At 40.5% G+C, this 20,658-nt stretch overlaps 1 protein-coding gene across 1 annotated transcript in view; it reads right to left on the bottom strand.

The window, feature by feature from the left end:
- The window catches only part of LOC311490089 (pituitary adenylate cyclase-activating polypeptide type I receptor-like), a gene marked incomplete at its 5' end in the record, with an annotated part of 31,818 nt that continues 11,160 nt past the window's right edge, over positions 1 to 20,658 (bottom strand). The window contains 11 exons of the mRNA XM_084547442.1: positions 1 to 283; positions 427 to 468; positions 2,954 to 3,083; positions 5,945 to 6,039; positions 7,290 to 7,359; positions 7,520 to 7,580; positions 10,941 to 11,094; positions 12,513 to 12,645; positions 13,114 to 13,211; positions 13,566 to 13,666; positions 17,200 to 17,307. Of these exons, the coding sequence (XP_084403568.1) occupies positions 137 to 283; positions 427 to 468; positions 2,954 to 3,083; positions 5,945 to 6,039; positions 7,290 to 7,359; positions 7,520 to 7,580; positions 10,941 to 11,094; positions 12,513 to 12,645; positions 13,114 to 13,211; positions 13,566 to 13,666; positions 17,200 to 17,307 (1,139 nt within the window). The 3' untranslated portion in view covers positions 1 to 136. The remainder of the gene's footprint in view (positions 284 to 426; positions 469 to 2,953; positions 3,084 to 5,944; positions 6,040 to 7,289; positions 7,360 to 7,519; positions 7,581 to 10,940; positions 11,095 to 12,512; positions 12,646 to 13,113; positions 13,212 to 13,565; positions 13,667 to 17,199; positions 17,308 to 20,658) is intronic.

Here is a 20,658-nt window from a genome sequence, read left to right as displayed (position 1 = left end):
GATTCTCACTGAGGGGTTGTTGAATTAATGTCATCAGTGTGTTCGTGTGTTCGACTCTGATGACTGCCTCTGTTGTTTTTTCTCTTGACAGTCTCAGAACATTTTTTTTTTCCCCACTCGCAGATGGTCTCTGAAATCATACTGAGGAGATGTTACCATTAGAAGGAGGCAACCCGAGCCCCCCGCGGGTTCGAATTGTTATCTGGGTGATGCTTCTCTTGGCGGGCGTGAGATGATTTTGACTGTGGCACTTCCACAGCCACCTCCGCAGCTCTGTTTGGACCTGCAGACAAACACCTGTGTGAAGTATACACCTTGCGGAAAGTTGCAGAAGCAATATGACTCACAGATGATGAAGTCAAGGTGAACTCAAGTAACAAGAGTAATTCTTCCTCCAATGTTTGTGTGATTTTATGTGACACCTACCTCTGCATTCATGAAGCAGTAAAGGAGTGCCACCACAAACCCCTGCAACACACAGGCAGCTGTTTTGAAATCGAACTATACAGTAAGTGCAAAAGGTAGGTGATCTATACAGGAAACCAGGGAAGTAACAGAAATAAACAAGTCACTATTACTGCAGTGACATCTCACTGCGATATGAATCAGCTTGAATAAAAGTGTAAATATTTTAAAAAACTTCTTACCTTCACTTTTTGTTTAACATTACATTTGACATAATTTCTAGGAAACGGAAAGACCTGTAGCAGCTGCTCCAACCATAGTGCCAAACGTAAATTAAACAAGACAGGCCTGTCCTCCATAAAGAGTGTCCCTGTTTGAGTTCATATACATTACATTCCCTTGGGTGCACGAGGACGAAAGTGTTTGCCAGAAGTTGACCGAGAATATGAACAGAAAGTAAACCCCAGTAGTGATCAGAATAATACATTTGTCTCATATGACTAGCTTGAAGGTACCTGGCTTTACATAGTTAAACAGGTAACATCAACTAAGTTAAAACTGTTTAATGGGCTAACATTAGCGGGACACACTCTCTAGGGAAGGGGTCTTCAACATTTTTCAGGCCAAGGACCCCCAGACTGATGGGGACAGGAGCTGCACTGTTTCAGCCAGGAATATCTGGTAAAAACTATTATCCAAATAAGGATCTGTAGGTAAAGTTTTTTCATTTATATATTTTTTCTTTTTTAAGATCCTCTTTTCAAATGATATTCCAGCATGCGTCCTTGTGTCTTGGATCTTAGTCATCTGGGGACTGAATATGCTCTCGGTCAGTCACAGGGAACCTGACAGAGACAGCATGTAACATCATGATTGGCACAGCAACCATAGAGGAGCAACCCTCTTTGTGTGCAGGAGTTTTGGAGGGATAGGTCCAGGCTAGTCTCGTGTTGTGAGTGAACCGGTGTCCAGCTTGAGAGAGCTCCTATGTGTCGCTGAATGTGTCTAACTGAAAGATCTTCTCCCTCTATTTATCCATTCACTACAATAAGGATTCATGTTAGACATTTAAATTTGAAAAATATATATAAAAAATATATATATATTAAAAATTGTCTAATCAATCAAAAACTTCACCAACCCCTGCAGTACCTTCACGGACCATCTAGGGGTCGCAGACTCCCCGTTGAAGACCTCTGCTCTAGGGGCTGCGGTGGCTTAACTCAGTCCACTAACTGCAGCATTATTGTGAAAAAATAACACCCACAACCCAAACTGCTGTCAACAGTTACTCCCCGACAGAGTAACGGTGGTGCCACAAGATGGCGGTAAACACAAATCAGTCACCAGGTTCACCTACAGTCAAAGAGATCAACCTAACACTCAATTAACTGAAACAACCACAACAGCTCATCCTCATGATGGTCAGCAGGTTAATTCACCACTGCACTTTCCAGCTGAGTTTCCAGATCGCCATCTAAATGGCAGTATGAATATACCAGTGATCAGGTCATCCAGCAAGTATCCCAGGGAGGAGATCCCCAACGCAGCTAGCATAATGACCAAATGTTTAAAATGATTCTTGTCAAAATCAGTTTTAAAAAGACAGCTTGATTTGTCAAACTCCTCGTTTCTCCTAATCTTTAGAACAAGGGCAGAGAGTTTAAAGTTAGCATGGCCCAAAGACTCATGTTAATTTGAAATGCTTGGTTGATATAAACTGGAATTATCCTTTCACATGCAAATCATAAACCTGGTTTTGGTTTGGTCATCCCTTATCTCTCCTTCTCCTAATTTTTCTCTATACAGTTAAATATTTGCCAAATACATGTTAAGTGAACAGGCATTTTTCATTGCAAGAACAGCCATAATTAACAGGATTATTATGTGTTTCACTGTCGTGGCAACTGAAAATCAGGCGCTTGTCCAGTGCAGATGAGAGTTGGTCAGAATACCAAGTTATGACACAATATTTAGTTTCTAGAAACCCTTTATTGCTTGCAAGCAAGAGCCACTCATCAGCGACAGATGATGACTGAAGAGAGGCAGTCCCTCCTCAGCTTTTATACTAACCTAAACAATGGTCTTATCTGTCGTCACATCATGAGATCACATGACTTGACAAAACTCACTGTACTAACATCTCAACATACATCTCATGACACACATAACACTTCTCCTTCACGCTAACCATCATTGTGTGACATACAGTGACCTATTTCTAGAACACATGAACACAGAAGAGGTACCTCAAATACCCCCCTCACGCTGAACTCCTTCATGTGAGTTCCTTATGTTAATGGAGCGTACAACAACATTCATTCCTTGCAACCACATGATTATCATAAGGCAGAGCTTCTGACCATACCACAAGCTTCCACCTTACATACAATCTAATGTTGCATCCACATATGTTAAGTTTCATATATAATATTAAAATATTAAGGGACATTTAAGAATTTCCCTCACATTCACCCACGACAACAAGTCAAAATGTCTGCTGGAGAAAATAACTTTCTTAAGGAAATTCAGCCTTATTGTTTTATACCTGAAAGGAGCCCAGTCCCAGCTCGATGTAGAGTCTAGCTGCTACCCCCGTGGTTTCAGGCAGGAAAGCAAACACAGTGTAGTGCATCCCAAACAGAGGAATGAGGAACAGGGTGGATTTAGCCAACCTCCTGAGGGGAGCAAAAAAACACACATAATGAGAGAAAGAAGAAAGAGTATTCATAAACTCAGATAATGATGTAACAGCTGTTTAAAGTTTGAAACGCTACAGTGCACCGTGGCCGTCCAGTCTCAGCCGTATCCTGTAAACTTTTAAATGTCAGACACGGAGCCAAAACACAACAAATCACACGAGTTTCATCGAGGCTAAACCGGCGGTGTCAAAACTTCGTCGTGCTGACCTTTAAAGCAGCGCCGTCATCAGGCCAATTAATGGAAAAGATTAAAATGTCAAAATTCAAAACCCAGATGCATTGTACTCGGAGCTCGGTTCTGCTCAGATCACTGATGTCTAAATATCATGTAAATGTTGCCATTTCGTTTTTTTCTTTTTTCTTTTTTTTGCTGATTGCAACCACTTGCTGCAAGTCATGAGGCTCGGAAAGATCAACTCTAACTCTGCTTCATCAACAAACACCTGAGATTAATATCCGTGTTTGTTCTCTAAATCTTCCCTTTCTTGTCTTTTAAGTCACTGAGAATAGAAACTAGCTAGGCACAGATATATTTACAGAGTAATTCATCTGATAAATAACTAGTAGTTAATCTAACCACTGATAAAGATGTCTACACATGTTCTCTGAGGATTATATCAGATTCAGATCTTATTACGACATGACAATACAATATATTTGATATTTTTATATCACACCCTTGACTGCTTAAAGCTGAAAGCTTAAAGATGAAATACATGTATACATCATCTCATTTCAAGCCTATAACAGGATTGCGGGTATCTTTTGTCACACCTGGGATTTTGTGCCTTTGTGTTAACGCCACAGATGTGCCTGGATCAGATTGAAGTTTGTACTACAGAGATGGAGCTTTTGATCGTGTGCAGCATCCATTGAGCCCGGTGGAACAATCTCGTCTCGCAGCGACAGAAGAGACGTCTATTTCTGGTGCCTGGTGCTATTTTTACGTGCTCTCATTCTAAATTAATTCAGCTGAGCACGAACCTGCACCAGCCAAGTGACAACTGAAGGAAGGATTCATTCAGGTGCAGCAAGGTTTCAGGGTTCCCACGGTGGATTCATGTAAGCCGCATTTTCTCTCTGAAACTCAAAGGAAGCGTCCGGCATTTTGTCAAGGGATTTCATCATCAGATCCTCTTTCTGTCAGTTTTTATCTAAATGTATTGTCTGGAGTTAAGGTCACAGTTCAAGCAGAAGTCACACCTTTCCTGCAGGTTGTCATCAAAGTGGAAGTAAAATATGTTTTTCCCAAATTTGGTTGCTCTCACATTCACAACTTCCAATCGCATCAATTTTTGTGCATTTGTTGATTTGAAGCAAGTTGATTTGATGTTTGATTAGCTAAAAGGGTATATGGTTAATGAAATCCATGGAGACACATGAGGGTATTGATTGTTCTCTATTACAAAGCACAAAATTAGTAAAAAATTAGTAAAGTAAACTATACTAACCCGTATTCTGAGTATTTTTGGTAAGTAAAGTTTGTATTTTTAAGGCCACTTTAATTAGCTAGCTTGACAATTAGCAATTAATAACCATACATGTACAGCAAGTGTCCACGTCAGTCCAGACAGGCAAGGTACAGCAGCTACATGTTACATGAAGGTTGATATGACAAACTGCGCACGCTACGATTGCAATTTCTTTTCACCGGCACAAGATGGCGGCGTTCTTTTCCACAATATTTTGGCTTCACTTTTGTTCAGCGGGAGAAAGTGGTGACACCTCATCCATCTTTATGTGCAGCGTGGGCTTAAATGGTGCATTGTGCGTTGACCAAACTGCATTCTGACAATGGAAATATGGTAGTGTTTCAGTAGTTTTGCAAACCAAAAACCATAAAAATTCATGACAACCCACTGAGTCGTTGGTCGGAAACTTCAGTGGTGGATCAGCATTAACATCCCCTTGTTTGATGCTTCACATACAAGAAACATATCAAACTAATTCATGTATTTATCTTTCACTAAAGCTATTTCTGAATACTGGATTTTTGTGAGCTTGGTTTCAGCCTTTGCAGCTCTTCTTGCAAGGTGGTGGTGGACATCACAGGTAGACATCAAAGAAAGAAATATGAAAGCCGCACATCCATAACTCGAATGCAATCTTAAGATCACCTAAAACAGGTTGCATCAGAGAATGAAAGTCCCCGTTATTTCTTCAGTATTTCTCTTACAAAAACAAACCTTAGCCACTAGATTTAATCTCTCACTTTTGGTCACTTTGTGTTTTATGACATTAAAATCATTAAATCATTCTCAAAAAGATCACCATTGACTGTCCATTCAATTAAATGTATTAGGTGTATAGAAAATACATCGTGGATTTCTTCATCATTTCTTAATTCCCAGAAAAATAGAGGTGGATTTACGGATATCACACATGGGGCAATTTGTGAGTTCAGGCCAGGTACGGAAGTCATACATTTACTGATTGGCATCAGCTGCTTCTTTCATCCCTCACAATCAGAGGTCCATTAACCACCTTTTTGGTTACCTACTGAGAAGTAACATCCAATCTTATTTTCAGGAGACAAGAAAATATCTTCCACAGTTGTTCTGCTTCTGCCGGTAAGCCAACATTTGAAGCTGCTAGTCCGTCCATCACCCAAATGTCTGCTTACCTTTTTGCTGTTTTAAGATTAGACTAAGATTTAATATTGATTTATGTATGTGTTTATTAAATGGGACACTTTGAGAGCTGCCTAAAATACTTTCCCATCAAATCTACCCATATAAGGAATAGCTACTGGTCAATGCGTGCATCTGACTAAAACATTGTTTTACTCGGGTGTTTCATATCAGTACAGTTTGTTGCATCAGTAAGCTGTAACTCACATGAAATGTCCAGTGTCACTGTTTCCAGTCATGGCTGAAGATTTAAGCTTTTGGACCAGAATCCGGATGACATTAATGAAGATCACTATGTTGACCTGGAACAGATATGTGAACACATATATACACGTTCAAGCATACTTCAACAAACAAATCTTACGGGATTGCTTCAAAGGCATATTAGTAAAACGGGTACCGAAGACCCCAAATAGGGTCAGATCACAGCCTGTTCTGTATGGATCCACAGTAAAAGTGACAACATGAATATGAAATGTCGGTGTGTTTCTAGCTGTTCCAAAATGTATAAAAAATGTAAAGAGTTACGAAAATGGCCAGCCTGTCACGATTGCTAGCTAACCCGTGTGTACTTCCACGACCTCTTGCATTTCATTAGCTACTGTAGCGAGTTACATTTTGTGTAGTTAGTTACAGAGAAACATTAGAAATCTTTAGAATAAAATATAATCTATATCAAACTTGCATATCCATACAAACAAGGTTAAGTAGATACTGTAGAATTGGATTTATATTCCTAATAATTGTATTTATAAGACCGACTGGATTTTTTGCCTGGTACATTTACCGTATCTTTAGTCCATTAATATATCATTTATCAACACAGTCATTTACTGTGTAGTGGTTAAGGCGTTTTTTCTACAGAGTTTTTACAACTGGAATAATTAAAATGCAAACAATATATTATTTTGAGCCAACTCATTAAGCTAACATTAGCAAAAGAGAAATTAAAGACTTGTGAGTAACCCTGGCATGCAGTACATTAGGAAAAGGCATGGCTTTCTTAAAAAAGTATCAGCAATGCAAGGTCATGTGGCTACTCTACTGCTGTCGAAGACTCGATGCCTTCTTGATGAAAAAGAATCACATCAGCTAAACAATAAAAAGCTAAATCTTTTAACATTCTTCAATCTGCATTCTGCATTCTCAGCTTACAAATCAAGACTAAGCTGTCGCGCACGGTTTAATGGATCACTGTTAACTGTTTGTCCTGTAGAGTTATCTCGCTGTCAATATGGTTTTTGAACTGAATCTTAATATCTCGCTTCTCCGGCATCTTGGTGCAAACAAAGTCAAAGTCTGCGGAGCTCAGAAGACTGAGACTCAGATGTCTGTCACTTTTACTCTTCTGTCCATCAGCGCATGAAGCCTGCCCAAACAATTTGATGGGACCGTTAGATCTTTCACAGGGAATATGAATTCAGAGCAGAGAGACTCCAGACCAGAATTCTTCTAAAATTTCAGGGGCGGGGAAACTTTGTTTCTGCTGGTTAATTACTTGGGTTAGGATTAGAAACAGGCCTACCAATAAATTTCATTGCTCTCCACTCACCAGCAGTGACGCTGTTATCGGTCCTTTTATAATCCACCAAATCCCAACACTCTCTGTGTCATCCCAGCACCTGCAATTAAAATCACATGAGATTAATTTCAGCATTAAAACATTTGTTTCATTCAAATCCAGGAGCGGATATTACAACAACTGAATGTGCATTTGCACAATGTAGCATCAAAGCTGTGAAATGCATGTCAAATACAGCAATAGAATAAAACACATCATACCCTTTGTCATCAAAGAAGAATCTGGTCAAAACCCAGAGTATGAGGACTGTTGACGGGAGTCCTATAATGTAAGAGCAGAGATTAAATATGCATGCTCTGTTTATCTGTCAACTAAAATTAATCAGAACGACGCTCCGGATCCAACTCTTTGCTGCATTTTTTATGAAATGTTGTCAGCCATATGAAGCATTGTGTTCACTACGTTTTTTTCAAATGCATCCGCGTCCCACTTGCATGCCCAAGCCAAGAGAAGAAACAGACAGGAGGATGAAAGCACGAGACAGGAGAAAGCTAGAGAGTAAAGGTGGAAAGGCGCTGATAAGACGCATCGGAGCTGCTCTGGGTACTGACTGAACACTTCTCATATACACACAAACAAAAGACACACCACGCACTGCTTGTCATGTTGTAAGAACCCACAGATAACCAGAACAGAGATATTTACTCCCACATATTCTGTAGTTTAATTATGAATGAATGTGACTGGAGTATACTACCATAATTAAAGCCATTTGTAGTCAAAGTCTCATTTTCAGACCAACATTTATAAATTACTGGGAGAAATGAACTAAAAAAACACATTTGTTAATAGGAAATGCCCAAATTAGTAAGCGGTGCTATGTTAACTGTGTGTGAAAGCAGCATTCGAGATCTTAAGGTATTCATTGCATTCACAATAAAAGAAAAAGAACTTGCTGTGATTATGACATCCTGTATCTTCTAATTACTGGATCTTTTCTAATGAAAGGTTAAAGTGGTAATCATTGAGAGGGGCGATGGCGCTACATGTTATTTATATATTATTTTACTAATGATATCCTGTAATTATGGGACCCGGATGAATGCATCTAAGATGTGCCGATGTTCACTGCTCATTATGTCGCCATGCTAACTTATGCTGATTACATAAAGTGACATAAGGTGCAGCTGAGGCTGATGTTTAGTCATAGTATTGAATAAACTGCAGACAACGTTAAATGAACAAGTTATTAGGATTTCGTCATTTTCATCATCTTCAGCCTCTGGATTTGCTTTAAATCTTGCGCCAGTCCTTGCAGAGATATCTGATTTACTGACCAAAACTGCTGTCCGGTTTAATAAAGAAGGACTGTAACTTGTGACATAAATCTGATGGAGGAAATGACCTGGAAAAGTATAGACAGTTGTCACAGACTTGGGCAGAATCAGCTTATCTCCAACACGAACTGATGCACAGAGGCAGCGCATCTTGCTCCCCTCTTTCCTGTCAAAACAGCCGAGAGGCTGTCATGAACTCATACCTTCAATGTGTGCAGTTGCCAACGTGAGCCATCCTCCTCAGCCCAACTTACTGTCTGGACTGCCATGGCACAGCGTGGCCTTTCCAACTGCGCCACTAAAACTGCTTACAAAACATCTTAACTAGGAAGCATTGTGTCTGCCTGACACTGAGGACACGACTATTCTTTAACAAGAATGGCACATCCCTTACTAACACCCTGAGCGGTCTTGCTGCCAGCACTTCCTAACTTAATTTCCATCTTTCCCCTCATCAGAAATACTCTTTCCGTTGTACCAGAGCGACTTCCACAAACTTTCTTTGCCAACTGTAATAACTGCTGCCTCAAAGTATCAGGAACTCCTCTGTGAAAAATTCAACTACTACAGTCTCCGCGACATCATAACAAGGATGCTACTGTTTCTCACCTTCCTTCCTGAATTAAACAGAACTCAGCGGCGCTGGAGTGTGCAGTAACTTTTGTTAACAAGACCCAAATGGCACGGACAGGAGCTGTGCAACGCTTTAACAGGAAAATACAGCACACACAGGAAACAAAAAAAAATAAATACAATGGGATGGGAATAGGAAGACAATAGAAATCAGTAGACTGAGGAACAGAGGATGTCAGAAAGGGAAAGCACTTGAAACAGCCGTAGAAAGCACAGGGAAACAAATGAGACGGGAAAAAACAAAGGGCAATGCCGATAGTTGTATAAATAAGGTGTAACCACGTTTTTGGGGACTGTCTGGAAACAGATTCCCAACTCAAAAGGGAAGATACTATACTACAGGAAGTCGACAAATAACACCAACAGTGCACAGTCTAATTTAATGTATTAACACAGCTTTGCCATTGATTTTTATCATGTTTTGACACATGTTTTTGTCATTTATTAGGGTGAGTATATGCTGTCACTACTTAAAGGGGAGCTACTGTTTTTTATAACCTGGACCTTATTTCTGGCATAAAATACGATCGTTTACTCACTCATGTAACTTTGGTGTTATTTGGAGTCGTTCGTCAGATATTTAGATCAGCGTATATCCATATAGTGAGAGTGACTGGGGCACCGAAACGCTGTAAATAATGTGATAAGCTAGTGCTATTCCCCATTGCACTCCGCGAGGCTTGTTTACCTGTAATTTGCGGGGAATAGCACTAGCATATCATAACAAAATATTGGTGAAATGAACGAGTTTTGCGGCAGATAATGCGTTATTTAGAGCGAAATTGGCACCTACAAGTCGTTTCTAAAGCATGATGGTACACAAAGGAAGAAACTATAAGCAAAGTTGTAGCGATCATAGATGAAAAAACACCTGAAATTTCAGGCTTTGCAATTGCAGCGACGACGACTGGAGTGATTAATTGACAAGAGAGGCAACAACAGATTTCTCCGAACATTTACCACAAGGAAACACTATCCATGATCGTGATTCATACCACCAAATTCGCCACGCTTGGAGTGTCGAATGGGCCAAGATGGAGTCATTTATAATCGTTTATGGTAATTTCCTTTCAAACTGAAATCGGCAGAGACAAAAAGAGTGATGGGGGACGAACTAATCGCATTGTATGTTGCCGAGGCCTGAGGCTGCCGCTCCTTTAACGTAAAATCTTTAAAACTGCAAAACAAAACATAAAAATCACCAAAATCCCGTTGCAATATACTGCCACTACAAGACACAACTACAAACGCTTTATCGCATGACAACGAAAAACTATAAGAACTGTGTCGCCTCTTGTGAGAGTCTGAACTTTTAAATGTCTCTTTATTTCCACTCGAAACATCAGAAGCAGCGCACTTGGATACCAAGTCAATGGGAAGTTACGATTCGATACGAATTTGCCTGGGCCAGTGCAAGTTCGCACAAAAAAATCGTTGCACATTGATTGCTTAGGGCGAGTCAAGACGATGTTCAAAGGTCAAATTTGCACAAAGGTGGATATTTGCTTCGCTTTGTGTCAGAACATAAGAACAAGCAATGCTGCGTCCGAGACTGAGCCTTTCCACTTGCAGTTTCCACAATCAAAATTCATTGTGGATTTGTGTGCTGACTCGTTTTTTTTTTTTCTCTCGAATACAATCTGCATGTACATGAAACCAGTCAGCCATGTTTTGCCCTCCTCAGACGACCCTTCCCCTTCCCCATACTCACCCCATCCGATCAGTATGTACCACCAGAAGTATTTCCTCTGGGAGACAAATGTAAGGGCCAACAGGGTCTGCAGATACATGCCCTCCACCAGCAGCCAGAAGTAATTGGCCAGGATGCTGAACTGGAAGAATGCCACGGCCGACTTGCACGCCGTCTGGGGAGGAAACAACAAAACGAAGCTCAAAATTCCAGGTGCATGTCGTTACTTCACGCGCAAATACTTTTTCTCAGGTTGGAAAATTTGAAGCAGAGATTATGGCAGCTGCGGTACTTCTTTATGAACACATGAGGCACATCAGCTAGACTTGTTCCTTAGCTTAGTCAGTGAAAGCTGGTACTTTGATGATGTATTTTAACCTAAAACAAAAATTGTAGAAATAAATGTAAAGTGCAAAATGAGAGCGCATAATCTCTCCATAGCTGCAAGGCATTGTGTTTTTTTAATGTAGATTTATTTATCTGAGATCCTACTCAGTGTTATTCAGGTGTATACATCTTGAAATGGCATCACTTGGGACTGGATGTTTTGTGAAAACAATGTACCGTGCATCCAGAGTATCAGCTATTCATTAGTTAAGAGTTTAGTGTTGCTTTCCTCCCCTCAGGTTTTATAATTTGGTTCTTAGATGTAAGGACAACAATATGTAAATGTGTCTTAGCACATAGTTTCACGTGTGCGTGCCTGGAAGGATTACACCAAAACAAACGGAAAACAAAGAGAGAACTAAAAATAATAAGTATAAAGCAGAAAAAGGTCAATAACTCTGCAAATAAATAAATAAATAAATAAAAATATGCACAAATATCTGAGAAACAACACAAGACAACCAAAAATGCAAAAATACAGAGAGGTTAAATAAAGTGAAATGTCGATGTGATGATGGCACTGGAGGATATGCTACGTAATCATCATCGTTATTATTCATCGGCTCTGAATAATCTTGGCCCAGTCGTCTTATGCAAGCATAAAAAGGATTCCACCTGCAGAAAGCACAAAACGTTTATGCCAGTTCACCCCGCTGTTTCTGAGATTGTGATGGTTTAAGAAGCTGTGAAAAGGTTTGGAAAGAGTGAAGCTGCTAAGACACGTTAACAGGTGAAATAAAAGTGTTTATATTGTTGATATATTGACATTATCTTGTTATAAACTGTCCCCCAGCAAAGAGCACTATTGCCGGATAATTCAACAGAAAAGAGAAATCCTTCAGGAATGGTTTGGTTGATTGATTAAATATAATCCTGTTGTATTGTGGTTTCACACACGGAGGCAGTTTGATTATGGATTCACATCTTTGCCAACGCCCTGCACCTAACGACCACTCTGAACATTTTACTGTTGCTACAAATACTGTGAGTTTAGGTAATAAAAGATATGCAATCTTGCAAACACTTGAAAGTTTTGACGATTCTACAAAAGTTTTTAAGTTGTTGCTAATTCGTTGCTCCTGTCATTTCATGAGAGGATCTCGCCATTAATCAGTTCACCACGTGTCTTCCCCTTTCCATCGTTAACTCAATCACGCAGCAGACGTGGGAACCTATTTTACATTAGCGGCTAATTAGCGACCTCACCGTTGACATGGAGCAATGATCCAGGGTCTCGTCTGCAAACAGCACCGTGTCTTTAATGAAGACGGCGCTGGCTCTCAGGACGAAGGACGAGAACAGGTTGATGTGGATGTAGTTTCTGGTGCAGCGGAACTTCCTGTGTGTCAGCAATAAAACAAAGTCTTCTTCTTGTACAGGCACTGCATGCAAATTCAAATTTCATGAGACAGCGAGAGGAAGGTAAACAACCTGGATGAATTTGCATGTGTGATACTATAAAGACTCCACAAGGCCTCATGGATTTAGCTTTATTTGTCCTTCTATCTCCATCTACCTCTGTGTCATTGGTTTTTATTCGACTGTCTGGGCCAAACTCTTGCAGGATACTAACATTGTGGGGCCATGTCGTCCTTGTGGGGCCTTTTTTTCTGGGACAACTTTTAGAGGGCTAGAAGCGGCTAAGACTTCAGGGTGAAGGTTAAAATTAGGTTAGCGTAAATTTACGGGTTAGGCAGTTGCTTGTGATGGGGCTAGGGAATGCATTACGTCAATGGAAAGTCATTTTAAAAATAGAAACATGAGTGTGTGTGTGTATCTAGGACAGTGTATACAAGTCTGATCTTACCTGAAGCCTGCAAACACCACTATGGCTGTAATGAGGGAGATGAGCGAAGTAGCGTAGCCGACAGTGTAAACCTGTCTGAACGTATAGAGGTAGTTCGTCTGGTGACACAGAAACAGAGAAAGAGAGGTGAAAACAGAGAAGAGGGAAGGGGGGTGAGTAAAACTGAGATGTGGCCAGATTTATGAACGGGAAAATGGCTCGATCAAAAAAAATAAATAAATAAATAAAAACAAACATCACTGAGGTGTAAAATTGTTCATCTGACTGGGATCAGCAATTACCCACATGAATGATCAATAATAATAACAAAACTTTTTTGTGCGACATTTTTTTAAGACTGTTACCTCTCCTTAATACATTGTTTATTCAAGTATTGTCCATCTGACTAGGTCGGACCGGAAACGGAAGCAGCGAGGGAGGAAGCAGAAACAAAGATTGGCATGTCGGCATACCTCGGATTCAGGCTCGCTGTCGTCGCTGAACGCACAGGCCTCCTCGTAGGGGGGATACGTTTCAGACCATCCCTTAACAGTGCAGTTCCTGTAAACATATCCTGAGCGGACAACAAAGAGAAGGTCGGTATCAAGTGTTTATTTCATGAGTAAGTGCAAGTGAATATTTTTATTATCAGTGTCTTAGCTCAGTCAACACACACAATTTTATTCTGCGGAGCCTTCATCAGGATAAAAACACTGCATAGGCATCCATGTGTTATTTAAAGGGGAATTACTGTTTTTTACAACCTGGACCTTATTTCTGGCATAAAATACGATCGTTTACTCACCCATATAACTTTGGTGTCATTTGGAGTCATTCGGCCAATATTTAGATCCGCGTATATCCATATTGTGGGAGTAAATGGGGCACCAAAACGCAGCCTCTAAATATCACATTATCTGCTGTGAAACTCGTTCATTTCACAAATATTTTGTTACGATACGCTAGTGCTATTCCCCGTTGAGTCCGGAGTTACCTGTTATCATCATTCGGGGTCTGTAGATTGACTTACTAACTTCTGACCTGGATGATGTCATCTCTGAGCACCGTGCCTGTAATTTGCTACTGCTAATTTTTTGCAACATGGCTGAATATTTTTCCGATTCTGAGGTTGTGGACGATGACTTTGTTTATGATGGACGTCCTTCTGTTTTGAGCCTCAGTATACGGATGAGGAACTTGTTGAAAGGAGGATGCGGAAGCAGAGAGAGAAACAGCTGGCCAAAGAACAACAAACCGATGCACATCCACAAATAGATAACAGGTAATTCCAGACTCAACGGGGGGATAGCACTAGCGTATCATAACAAAATATTGGTGAAATGAACGAGTTTCGTGGCAGATAATGTGTTATTTAGGGGCTGCGTTTCGGTGCCCCAGTCACTCCCACTGTATGGATGTACGTGGCGCTCCACTGGATCTAAATATCGTCCGAATGACTCCAGATGACACCAAAGTTATATGGGTGAGTAAACGATTGTATTTTAAGGCAGAAATAAGGTCCAGGTTGTAAAAAACGGCACTTCCCCTTTAAGTTCCTCTGTGTTGTGAAATGAAACAATTAAAAAATATGTAGAACCTGGTTCCTTCGGTCAAAGCAAAAGTTGAGTTTTTAAAGATTTTTGAGCAAGTTAAAAAATGGGTTTCCTTACGGCTCATTGGCTCGGTACAACACATATATTATGGCATATATATCATTATTCCTAATGGCCTGATATCCCATACATCACAGAACCGGAGTTACAGTTATAACATTTCATTTGTCACCAAAGCCTACAGTAAAACCATCAAACCTCTTTACTTATTAATAGATTTAATTAGTGCCATTTCTTTTCTCTTGGCCACTTGAGGACAGTGGAAACATTAGTAAAATGTTGACAATATAATCTGTTAATTATGTGTGATAAACTTCTTGCAATTCATTTGGCCTAACGCCAGTATTCACTCTTTCTTTTTGCTCTGTTTTTTTGGTCTCCACCAACTCCCAAAGGAGATATCTGGCCATTTATCTACTCAATTTTCCTCTACGTTCTCCGTCTCCCGTTTGAGGAGTAAGTGTTCAGCAGTTTTTTTCAGAGCTTTCTGATTGGAAACAGCTGTGGCCAAAAGCGACACTACGAGAGTGGTGAGAGTGAAACAAAACAGTGGCGTTGGGAGCCAGACACGTGCAGTAAACAATGAGCTGTAAGTTAATATTAACATCTCAAAGGCAGATTAGATTGGCTTTAACTCTCTGCATGATCGTCACTGTGAGAAACCCCTCACACTGTTTCCATTTGACACGTTTATTTTAATCAATCATAGCCAAGCCTGTGCAGATAAGCTTTACAGCGACTATTTCAAGTTTACGTTTTAGTGCATAAGAAAGGGCATCGTGAAAGTCTGCATTAAAATCTGCAGAACTGTAGAATTATTGTATTATTTCTTCACACTATCAGTATCACTATCTCATCTCTTCACATCGACATGCTGACGCCACCATTGCCGCCGAAAGCCGTCATTCCTGAGCAGCACATTTGGTGCGCTCCGCTGACATTTTCTCTCTCGGACCATTTCACTCCATTAGTGCTTTCAGTTAGAAAACATTTGATGCTTTCATGTCTTGTCAACTCCGCTGACATTTTCTCCTGCTTAATGTCCATTTTGGATACAGCAGGTGTCGGGATAAGGTCGTCAGCTGGATCTGAATCCCCTCGGAGCTGTGTTTGTGCGACTGTGCATCCACACGTGCATGCTGCAGACAGGAACGTTGAGCGTTTGTCTTAACAAAGATGTGCAAAAAATGTACGGCAGGAGAATTTTTTTTTTTCCTGTATTCCCTTTGAGCAAATTGCGACAAGGAAGAGTTGCAAACTGCTCTGCTAGGCAAGCAAAGACTCTGGTCTGTTTGAGTGGAGCTGCAATTCAGATCGTAATGAGCCATGATTTCCATGATGGTAAAAGAGGAAAGCACATTACTTGTTAATGATCCTGACCTTGTCACCCATAATTATCCGAATCATAATGACAATACAACAGAGCAATGTTGTTGGTTTTTATCTGCGATCTCAGTGCGCCTTAGGACTAGTTACAAGTTGCAGTCATTATTTTTAAGACAGAAAATACTTGTTTAGAAAGTGAACATCACAAGACATATGTGTGCTCTAAATAACTGATTGATACACCCATTAGGCATACCATTATGACCACCTTCCTAATATTGTGTAGATCTCCCTTGTGCCTCCAAAACAGCTGTGACTCATCAGAGAATGGACATAGGCCATCTGAGGGTGTCCTGTGGTGTCTGGCAACGCAATGTTGTTAGTGGGGGCCTTTGGGTAACTATGGGCTGAGGGGAGGGGCCTCTGTGGATCATCCCACAGATACTTGATCAGTTTGGGATCTAGTGAATTTGGAGGCCAGGTCAAAACCTTGTGCTGTTTTTCATGTTTTCTTTTTGAGTTGTTCCTAAACCGTTTTTATGTGTGTGTGCCTGTGTCAGGCTGCATCCTACTGGGGATGGCTGCCTCCATCAAGGAGTGTTATTTCTATGGGCTGGTCTGGTCCAGGTGGGTGGTGTCTACGTAACATCCACACGAATGAATGCCAGGTCCAAAAGTTTCCCAGCAGAGCACTGGATTGTCACTAGTCCTGTCAGTGGTCATAATGTTGTGGCTGATCGGTGTATAAACCCACTTAAACTTCAACAACCCTTTTACCCTCGTTAATATATAATTATTGTCTGAGAATGTGTTTCTCTTGATGTTTCTCTGCAGACAACAGCAGCCTGAGGAGATGTCAAATTGTGACATATTAACTATGCAGACAGGTTTCCAGGCCTCTCGCTCTGCCAAAAACATCTCAGAGCATGTAAGTCTGCCAACAAACACATGTGAATAATTCACACCGTGCCCCTCCATCAGTGACTCCAGCCTGCCGACTATACAGTGCAGATTAGACTCAATAGTGGAGCCACAGTGCACCAGGAGAAAATGGGTTCCCCACATCACTTACTGTAATTTATCAGTTCTATTGCTTAGATGATGAGATTAAGAGAAGCCGTTCTTTCCTGTGGTCGTTGAGGATGACGTGGCCAACATGTGAACCAACCTTGATTGCTGGAGAAATGTTGGAAGACTTCAGAGCAGGACACGTTGACCACCTGCCCGACTTCAGCTCTGCGCCAGCATCCGATCGTGTCCCACTCTGTTTTACATCCTGCGGAAAACAGAGATAGATGCAACAGAAGAGGGATAAGCTGTAATGTCTCAACAGTAAACGTCACATAAGAGGCAAAACCTGTTACCAGCTTGCAACTGTTTTTTTTGAGGACTTTGAAATCCCTAGAGAAATCACCAAGGCAACTCAACTACAGAGCCAACTTCCACTATCCCACCCCTCTGCCCTTTCCACCTGTCAGACTAAAATCAAATCCCAGTCCTCCCACGTTTTATAAATGGACAGCAATAAAACTGAAGCCTTTCATGCCCGCTCTAAGTCCACCTTAGCCAAAGCTGACAGTTTTTCATTAAATATTGATACCTTCACTGTACTCCCTTGCCCTCAGGTTAAGAGCCTGGGTGTCATCCCTGACCGTATGTTATGTCTTCTCTCCAAATGTCTTCCTAAACCCATCCAAAATGCTGCAGCTCGGATCATCAAACGAGCTCCATCGTATCATATCTGATGTCCTCCAATTATACGCAACTTCTTGCACTCTCAGATCCTGCTCGGCCATTCAGCTCATTACCTGCCCAACTGTCCGCCGTGCATTAAGACGCTCAGCTCCTTGCCTCTGTCAAGCCAGAGGTCTGAGTTTGTTTACCGTCCTGCATTTTAAAACATTACAGCCACATTAAGTTAGGTTTTTTCTTCTCTTTAACTCCAATAGTCAATTTAATAAGTTTTCTAAACCTAAACTAATTAATTGTCTTGACTTCTTGTGAGTTTTGTCTGTGTGGTCAATGCTCATTTAACATGTCTGTGATGATGGGGGAGGGGTGAAGTGATGGGGAGGAGGAGGGGTGTTATGATTTGAAAACTGGGAAATGTAGAGGCTGCTGCCGTTTTTGCATTTTTTTAAATTATATTGAACAATCACTATAAAAAGGCGATACCTTTGAAACAAGGCTCTACAAATTTCAATTTCTTCCTCTCTAAACGGCCTAATTAAAAAAAATAAAAAATTTCTGGCAAGATGTGAGTTGAATCTGTCTGAGATTTACATAAACTTTAAAACTTGGCACTTGTCAGGATGAGAAATCTAAAATCATTAGTGCTCTCAACTTAAAATGGCATTTGATATGAATATTGTTAAAGGGGAACTACTGTTTTTTTACAATGTTATTTCTGGCATAAAATACGATTGTTTACTGACCCATATAACTTTTGTGTAACTCGTATTCCTTCGGGAGATAATTAGATCAGCGTATATCCATATAGTGGCAGTGATTGGGGCACCGAAACGCAGCCTCTAAATAACGCATTATCTGCCGCGAAAGTCGTTCCATTTCACCAATATTTTGTTATGATACGCTAGTGCTATTCCCCGTTGAGTCCAGAGTTACCTGTTATCATCATCTGGGGTCTGTAGATTTACCTACTAACTTCTGACCTGGATGATGTCGTCTCTGAGCGCCGCACGCACCCGCGACGGTCGGCTTGTTTACCTGTGATTTGCTACTGCTATGGTTCGTCCTCAGAGTCGGTTTGTTGTTATTTGGCCAGCTGTTTCTCTCTCTGCTTCCGCATCCTCCTTTCAACAAGTTCCTCATCCGTATACTGAGGCTCAAAACAGAAGGACGTCCATCATAAACAAAGTCATCGTCCACAACCTCAGAATCGGAAAAATATTCAGCCATGTTGCAAAAAACTAGCAGTAGCAAATTACAGGTAAACAAACCGAAATTATCTTAACTTGGAAACGTGAGTTGAAATAGTGAGGAATTGTGAGCTCATTTGACAACATAAAATTAGTTTCCTTCAGTGGATAATGTAGCCTATTGAGTTGTTTTAATCTATAGAATCAAGCTTTAGACATTTCATTAGATATAACTATAGCTTTTTGAGTTGAAACAGTGATTTTCTTCTGGTTGAGTTTGTTCACATTTTTAGGGCAGCAGGTGAACTTTCTAAGTTTTACTGACTTGAAATGCTTTACAGTGTGTGTTCTTCCACGGAGTCATTTATATAGAACAGAAAACTCATTTAAATAGTTTCTGTCTGAGTAGTTTTATCCTTTTCATGACAGCCGAAGCTTTGAAGGCAGAAAAAAATAAATAAAAACGTAACCTAATTCAGTTCTTGCACGATTACTGTTGTTGGGCTTTGCAGTTCTCGCTTTGCATCAGTCTTGTGTCACACCGCGCTGATTATTTCTCTCTTACGGACTGAAGCTGTCACGCTAATCAATAAAAATGGCAGCGTTATCCAATTCTGTCTGTTCTTCGGGGCCCAGACAGTGAAACTTACAGGAAACAAATTCTGTTGTGAGTCCTGGATTTTTTTTTTTTTTTTAGTTTATTTATTTTTTGTCTTCTGAGACATTTTTGCTGGGGTCCAGTTGATGTACCACTGTGGTCCAATGCTCATACCTCAACAAATGGATTTTCTACAAACATTGATGGAACCCAGAGAATGAATCCTACTGGCTAAACAAAGCTTACTCCCATCAGTCTCACATGTACTGTACGTTTCATGTGTTGTGGTGTTTCACATTACCAAGCAAACATCATACCTGCCTCAACATCAACATTTTGCATTTTATCAGTATGAGCATGCTAATGTTTGCACTGAGCTCAAAGCACCTGTACCTTGCAAATCTGCTTTGCGAGGCTGCCGGATTATGCCGACTTGTGTGATGTTGTTTTTAATGTATTTTTCTGCGACGCTCTGCGTGTGTTTGTAGAAATGTTTCAGTTCGCTCTTCAGGGACACACCTGGATGGATGATCGGGAGGTAAAAGCTCTGCCTTACAATGAGGCGCCACCAATTCATGCATATATATAAGAGGATTAAACATACAATGGCTTTTCTCACACACATTATTGTGGCGACATTATTGTGTGCCTGTAAATGTGCCACAAAAGAAAAGAGGATCCAGGACTATGTGTTCATTAGTCAAATGCCTCGGCTTTACACCATATTTTTAGGGACTCAGTAAACTTCCAAATACCGTGTACTGCGTCAAAAAAAAAAAAAAAAGATGAATTCTTGAGAACATCATGTACTTGCTGCTATTTATGGAGATCACGGTAGACACACAAGACTTCATTTTCTCAAATATGGTCTACACCACTAAACTGTAAAGACAGATGACCTGATTACGTAGTCACATACTTATTCTTGTGTAATTAAAAGAGGACATTTCTATTAATCCCGGCCTAATAAATCTGTACCAGCTGACAGGTCTTATCCGCAGTCCAAGCCTCATCTTGTTTCTGTAAATGGATCACGGTAAAAGCTTTTGTTTAATGTCACACATGCCAGGTTTTCTTTTTTTTTCTTCCATGTACTGCCCCACATTTTCCAGATTCTAGATAAGTCTGGGATTATTTGCCTGCATATAAA

The sequence above is a fragment of the Chelon labrosus genome (assembly GCF_963514085.1).
Source record: "Chelon labrosus genome assembly, chromosome: 6".
Taxonomy (NCBI): Eukaryota; Metazoa; Chordata; class Actinopteri; order Mugiliformes; family Mugilidae; genus Chelon; species Chelon labrosus.
This window is presented reverse-complemented; position numbering and strand designations above follow the sequence as displayed.